Raw genomic sequence first — 8068 nt, 5'->3', positions numbered from 1 at the left:
TAATTTTAATTATTTTACATACATGCTTGTGAATTTCCCCCCAGGGTTCAATAAAGTTTTATCCTAACCTATAATAATACATCATCATCATTTATTTGTTGATTTTTTTTTAAATCTATGTATGTATACAATTGGGTAGTTTATACCTATGGATCATATTTTTCTGAACTCTTACTCTGCAGGGTATAGCTGTTAAATAATAATGCAGAAAAATGTCCTCTGTGACTGATATACTATTATTATTATTATATAGATTATTATTACTCATGCATTCATGCAAAAGCAGGATTTTACTGTTGTAGTTGGTTAAGGAGCAATTTTTAACTATTTTATATGAAGCTGCAACTAATGATTATTTTCTATTTTACCTATTTTGAAAATAGTGAGAAATGTCGTCACAACTGACACCTTCGCAATGATTATTGTGTCCAACCAATAGTACAAAATTCAAAATTATTAAAAATAAATTAAAAGGAAAAGCAGCAAATCCTCACATTTGTGAAGCTGGGACCATGGAATGTTTTTACATGAAAAATGACTCAAATGATTATCAATTTATTTTTCTGTCAATCAACTAATTGAGTAATCAACTAATCATTTTAGCCTATAAACTGTTGGGTGGTTTAATTTATAACAAAACATATTTTATAAGCTCTTTGTATGTTTTGTGTGCAAAAATCTTGTAAAGTAACTAGTAAAGCTGTCAGATAAATGTAGTGAAGTAAACTTTACAATCTGAATTGTAGTAAAGTAGAAAGTGGCATGAAAAGAAAAGACTCAAGTAAAGTACAAGTACCTCAATGTACAGTAGGCTACTTGAGTAAATGTACTTAGTTACATCCCACCACTGGCAAAAAGTAGTATCACACGGAAATATCAAGTACAAGAACCTCAAAATTATACTTAGTAAGTAAATGGATACTTACTTTCCACTACTACTCTGTACTTTATTTTACTTTTTGTACGTGTCTGACATAGCTACATTTTATAATATTTATCATTATAGTGTCTATTCATTACAGACACACAGAGAAGAATTAATTAATTAATTAATCAATTAATTAATAAACAATTACAACTCCTATAGTCATATTTTGCTAAAGCGAGCAGGACTTTAAAAAAAATAAATAAATCACGTCTTGAGTTTGACAGTAGAGTGAATATTTCTTCTTCTCTGGATCACATAACCCGCTGCCTCCACGCTTTTACTGTGTTGAACGCATGGATGGATCCATGGGTTCAACCCTGCCGGGTACCAGCGCAGTAATCCCACAATGCAGAGCGCATGGCGCGTCATTGGAGAGGGACGACGATGATGGCGGCGGTCGGTGCACCAGAAGTGATCACACAGCTGGAAAGCGCTGCCAAAGTTTTAATGGTGAGATATTCAACGTTGTTTTGTAGCCATGAGAGGGGCGGCACATATATCTTAACTTTGTCTCGGGTGGAGTTTGGCGGTTGGGGACTCCCGCGGTTGTTTGTTTCTTCCCGGTTTTGGTTGTTGAATGTGTTGAGTTGTTATCAGAAACGATATGTGAGCGATGCGTGGCGCCTTTGCCTTTGCCTGGCTCCATCCTGCAAAAATCCGCTCATCATCCCAAAATCCCCCACCCCGTCTTCATTTCCCTCCTTCCTCTTATAACCCACCACCACCCTAAAACAGTCCCCAACGTTTGGACACTTTCCAATGTGGCTCAGTTGCCCAGAAACTTCAACGGTTCGTGTCGCCGTCCCTTCCAGCCGTTAACGTTACGTCGAGTTTTATTGCACTCTGGAGACAGTTGGAGCATCCCGGTGCTGTTCGCATAAACACGCTGTTGATTCACTCAGTCTGTAGCTTTAGCTTATCCTGTACCTCCTAAAACACTCATTTACATCAAGCGTTTGCCTCTCTCAACACTCTCCAGTTTCCATTAGAATAAATTAGACTGAATATAAGACTGAGCTAAGAGCAAGTGGCTAACCATGTGCATGTCAGGAGTCTGTGTATTGGAAAAATTAAGCTAGCTAGAATCTGTTCTTGCTTTCTGCCAGTTTGCATTCCCTTGTTATGGTTTTTAAACTGGACATTGTTGCCCTGTTTTAAATATGACACTGACAGATTAGTTGCTTCATGTGAACACACACATGGCTGGTGATACAAGTGCTATACATTTCAGTCAGCAGGTGTCTTTTTGAATGGATGGCTAGCAATGCCTGGCACTGTTTTTAGTTATTGTGAATCACAATGTGTGCATTATAGTGTCCAGATTAACCAAGGGTGTAACAACAAGCTTCATCATATTTTATTTTGTTTTCAGTACAGGGCCCTTGATTTAATATAAACTGTGAATTTAACTATTTAATCAAAGTACCATGGTTGTCAGTCTGACATTATATCTGTTTCAGGTCGACTTTATTACATTGCACTGCTTTTTGATATCTGTCATCTACTATGCTGCTGAGAAGCCACTTGAAATGGCTCAAGGCTGAACTCCGTTGTTTTATTCTGAATCTCATCTCAGGTGTTGTACTCGTACTCTTTGTTTTATTGTACAGTTAATAGTAAAGAGACGGACATTAAATGAGCGGAGAGAGAGGGGGGATGACTTGCATCACAGGGTCCCGGCTGGAATCGAACCGCGGACATTGCGGCCACAAGATATACATTAACATATCCAATCAGATTGTGAATTGGTTACGTGCCTAAAATTAATACTTCTAAGTAATTACTACGTTAGAATAGTCTTCTTAAGTTAACAGCAGCTAACCTATATGTGATTTCCCGTACCTACACAGAAATTTTGATATACAGTTGTGGACATTGTTGCGCTGTTAAATATGATACGAACTCCCCGTTTAGTACATTTTATTCAGCAGATTTCTTCTGAATGGATGTGATTCAGAGCTGGGCAGTGTTGATGTTTATCATTGATTGTCTGGCATTATGTTAGGGATTGTGAACCATAATGTGCAGATTTTAGTGTCTCGATTAAGCAGGGACGTAACAGTAATTTTTGTACCTTTCAGTACAAGGCTTTCAGTTTATTCAGAATTAGTTGAACAGTGCAGTGCGGTGCTGCTGAATTTTATTGCATTATATTAAGGGGTGTTTGTAATATTTAGTCTACCCTCATTGATATAACGGCACCATAAATTACATCATCTCTCTACAACAGTTTTGACAAAAACTGAACATTATAACCTTCATGAATGTAGTATTATTATAATTATTATTGCAGGACTGTTTTATTAGGCTACATCAATTTTAGCAAGGGTACTGCGTGTACATGGTGAATAGTCAGTCTGAGATATTTAAAGTAGAGTGAATCAGGATTATAGCTCCCAAAACTTTATTAGACTGAAAAAGGCAACATTTCGACACTACAGGGACCTCATCAGTCAAATGGTCAACATGACAGAGGGTGAGGTATACGTTATATTTGGCACTAAACTGATTACATCATGCTGATGTCACGGTCAACAGACCAAACAAACACTTACAATACAACCCTTAAGATACATTAACAAAAATCAAAAGTACTGACAGCTGTAGGAATCACACAAAATAATACACAAAGAACAGAACAAATGGGCCAAAGACTCTGGTTCATCTTGTTATATCATTAAGCACAGATTTTGCATAAACTCTTTAATTCTGAAGTCTCAGTTACACTACTTTTAAAAAGTTGCCTGTTAATATGTTGAAAATTAAAATGCCAGACACACTTTGTCAGGTACAGAACCTTTTAATTTTGCTCATTTGATAGTTGTATTCAGCCGAGAAATCATTGTAACATATCGAATTAAATTGTGATATTGTGAATTGGTACTCGACTAGAATTAATAGGTCAAATTTCACCCGGCATTGTCTCTTACATTTTCACAACAAATCGACTTGATTTCATGATTTCCTATACCTACACAGACATTTCGACATATTTCCTCTGTTGTTTTTTTTCCTCTGCTAACTGATCATGCTCATTAGAGCAGCCTTTATACTAGCTTGTCCTGCAATCAAGTTTATATTATAATGAAATATATATTCGTAGTAGTAGGGTGGGGAGCTGACTCGGATTTTCCTGTATCCATCAGTATCTTGCTTTTTGTTTTTACTAGTATGACAGGATTTTAGAGCAGAGTAGGACTCTGTAGTATCTTCCCTGTCAAGCAAAAAGCATATTCCACTAGTGCATGATATTTACCATAGAGGTTTCCCAGACTGACTCGGAACATTTTGTGTAAAATGTCATTGGTTGGCTCTCTGTTGTGAGTGAAATTCACCTGTTTGGTAAATGAGTGTGTCCAAAGTCTGTAGGGTACAAGCACAATTCTGTAATGCTGTCCATACTATTGGATATGCAAAAATGTCAATATTTACATGACAGTTATGTGAAATTCATTCAATTCAGTTTTGATTTGTAATAAAACTGTTATATATTTGGTGACATTTAAAACACCAGTATGGCTTGTAGTTATTCCTTGCTGTAATAAACAGCAGTTATGATCAATATATTCAAACAAACAATCACAATAAAGTCCAAAGGGATTGATTTGTACACATTGGATCAATACAGTTGCATCATAGCCTTTAGAAGTGATGCATTAATTTAATTTTTTTGGGCCACTTGGGCAGTGCAGCAAGTTGTAAACACAACATTGACATACTATCACCATATAAAATATAAGTTTATAGCGATCGTGTTAGCAAACAGTTGATTTGCACACCTAGCAGACACAAAGCAACATTATCATTCATTTGGAGTTGTGTTTCTGGCCGCTTGATGAATGTGAGTCCGGTAGTTACTCTCCTTTTAGCTTTGGTCTCCACCAACTCCTGAAGGAAATATCTGTCTCTTTAGCTGCTAAGTAGTCCACTATGTTCGCCAGCTAGTCTCAAACTCTGTCTGCTTTTTGTGGTAAAACAAGTGGTGTGTAGCGGGTTTAACAGACCATTTTTGTTGAAAACCGCTGCCTCTTTTGTTTGAAAATGACGCAGATGAGAGCGATGAGATTGAACCAAAACAGTAAAGGGCTTTAAAATCAAAACACTTAGTTGAAAGACATTAAACTGCTTCAGTCAGAAGCTTCAGAGTCCAGTGATGATTCTCTGTTGGTTTGAAGCTTTTCACATTACACATAGTAACTTTTTCCATTGTTAATATAAAATTATATTCATTAGTGCAGCTTTAAAATTTCTTGTCATCAAGGATTTAGATTTTTGTCTTTTTATTTCTTTTATATATATATTATTCTGATATAAGTCATGGCCTGTTGTGTGTCTGCCATCTCATAATTGTGTGTGTGCGTGTGTGTGTGTGCTCTCTCTCAGATAAAAGGGTCTTTCTTTCCTCTGCTGCCTTCAGCTGCAGAGCTGCTTTTACTGCAATTAGGCCTGGAATGTGACTTTCCTGCTGAGCTGTATCATGGCGACACTCCTCAATAAAAGTCTGTGTGTGTGTTTGTGTATGTGTTGTGCTTTCTCACGTCTATCTCATCTGGATTTTTTACTTGACAAAATGAGTACATTTTAGTACAAAATTAGCTTATGTTATTGAGCAGTGTCGTGTCTTATACCTGAAATGTCAGGGTTTTTGTCTTAAAATATGACTGCTAATAGAAAGTCTTTTACATTTTATATTTTATGGCATGTTGTGCTCATTGTGCTCAGCAGGAACATTTCCTCAGGAAATCAATTTCACCAAACACCTATATATGCATTCATGTATACTACAATGTAAACAAAGACATAATGTTACATAGCTAAACCTGTGTCTTGTGAAACTCACAAATTTGGAGAACATAAAGCTAATGGAAGTCCTGAGGATCTTAGACTTTTTGTAGTTTGAGTTCTGTTGATATCGCTGTTGACTGTAAAATCTATAAACTTATGTCGCGTATGTACAGTGTTTTCATTATTATATGCACATTTCAAAGCACATACCTTTCATTCCCTAACCCTACACGTTTCTTGGGAGTCTATTAGCACTGTGCAAACAAGTTTAACCCATCCCACTATTACCATTTCTCATTGACTAAAATAGCATATTCCACCAACAAAATCTTTTAAAATCACAAATGTAAACTTGAATTAGATGTTCGGAGAAATGTAGGAACTCAGTTTTCTGGAACATAGTAGAAATAAACTAACGTCTATTAATGCTAATTGTTTTGTGTGGGTTTTTATTTTTTACAGGCACCGCCCTCCATGGTCAGCACAGAACAGAGGCAGCATGCTGAACACATATTCCTTTCCTTCAGGAAATCCAAATCCCCTTTTGCCATCTGCAAGCACATCTTAGGTAACTACTGACTTAATCATTTAGCCTGCATAGCTTAGTTTTAACCTACATCTTTTTTGTAAACATGAATTTATCCATGGAAGACTTCTCTTTTTTTATAGAATTGAGACCTGCATAAGCGTAATGTGTAGTGCTTAACGGCACATCTACAGTTGTTCAAGGGAAGGAAGGTGTTTCAATTTCACTTTACTTCCATTTAATTTAAGTGTTTCCATCCAATCTGGGCTTCAGCCGCTGATGTTCTGATCACAAACCTTCTACTGCGGTGTTTGGGTATAACCCAAACATTTTTAATGTCATGAACCCCCGTACAGGCAGAATATAGTGCTCATTTATTTTGTCCACCATGTTTATATCGACGAGGGTAGACTAAATATTAGTAACACCTCTCTGTATACTTTCTCTGCACCATAAACTGCCTACTGCCTCCAAAATGATTATACAGTTGAATCAACACCTCTCTAAAGCAATTTCAACAAAAACTGAACATCATAACCTTCAAGAAGGAGGAATTATTGTAGGGCTGTCATATTAAACAGCGTTAGTTTTAGTGAGGTGTACCCAATAAACTGACAACTGAGTGTATGTAACTTGTTGCTGTTTGCATTATAATGTAAAGCATGAATAAAATTGTATTATCTTATTCTGATCATTAATAATGTAAAACCTTAAATGGTTTATAAGATAGAACTTTATTTATAGAACTTTATTTTCTATTGCAAAGCATGTAAATGCCTCTATTGTACTAAAACATTAATCTGGGTTTTCAAATACACGTAAATGCAAGTTAGTTACATATAATGTGAAAACGTGTGTGCAAGTAAGTGTACCCACTCACAAAGCAGAACATGAGTTTTCCCAGCTATCCATTTAAACCCATGACTTTTAAACTACTCTTTTTTTTTTTTCTCCTTTATCTTGCTCCCTCCTTATATTTCTCTTCTCGCACCTCCCTCTTTCCCTCTCCAGAGACCAGTAAGGTGGACTATGTGCTGTTTCAGGCAGCCACAGCCATCATGGAGGCGGTGGTGCGGGAGTGGATCCTGCTGGAAAAGACCAGCATCGAGTCGCTCCGGGCATTCCTCCTCACCTACGTTTTACAGAGACCCAAGTAAGAAAGAAGGAAAGAGGAGTAATTAAACCTGAGTGTGTCTTACAGGAATATTAAATATGTATGACCTTTATGGACCTCCATTGGTGAGTGGTAAGATTTGCAACATCGATAGACTTCATCTCCTGTTACATAAATCTAAAGCACAGAAAATTGTGCAGCTAAGTAAATCAAGATCCGTTAATATTCATCAACTAGCCTTCCAAATCCCACAGATATATTATAGTCTTTTTGATGAGCTAGATAATAAAAAAATATAACTCTGGGTGTATCGCACCATGCATGTACTGAATAAACAACAGTTCATTTGTTTGGTTGATAGTTTGTGCAAGTAATATTGATGCCATTTGAAATTGAGTTTTTCTAACTATCAAGATTCCTGAAATGTTCCAATCCAACGTAATTGGATTTTTTTTTACACAATTTGATCCAATAATTCAAGCTTTTATGTGCAAAATTTGTTAGACACTGGCATCTGATAGCCTGCAGGTCCTCATACATAGAAAGTCTTGGCTGATGCTCATAATCAGCTGTTTTTTCAGGTGTCCACTGATATAAACAGCAGAGAAGAAGAGCACAGACTAATTTGATATGCGTGGTGCAAGTTACAGAAACTGGAATCCACCAAAGTCTCTGACCTGGTGCAGTGACAGGTTACCAAAACTCTGTTCAACAA

General features: G+C 36.6%; 1 protein-coding gene across 1 annotated transcript in view; it reads left to right on the top strand.

Annotated features, from left to right (window-relative positions):
* Positions 1–1213: 1213 nt before the first annotated feature.
* The window catches only part of xpo4 (exportin 4), a 62524-nt gene continuing 55669 nt past the window's right edge, over positions 1214–8068 (top strand). Inside the window, exons 1-3 of the mRNA XM_044216986.1 lie at positions 1214–1378; positions 6176–6281; positions 7251–7392. Of these exons, the coding sequence (XP_044072921.1) occupies positions 1286–1378; positions 6176–6281; positions 7251–7392 (341 nt within the window). The 5' untranslated portion in view covers positions 1214–1285. The remainder of the gene's footprint in view (positions 1379–6175; positions 6282–7250; positions 7393–8068) is intronic.

This window comes from Siniperca chuatsi, linkage group LG12 (genome assembly GCF_020085105.1).
Source record: "Siniperca chuatsi isolate FFG_IHB_CAS linkage group LG12, ASM2008510v1, whole genome shotgun sequence".
Lineage (NCBI taxonomy): Eukaryota > Metazoa > Chordata > Actinopteri > Centrarchiformes > Sinipercidae > Siniperca > Siniperca chuatsi.
Note: the sequence above shows the minus strand (reverse complement) of the source record. Positions and strands in the feature narration are given on the sequence as shown.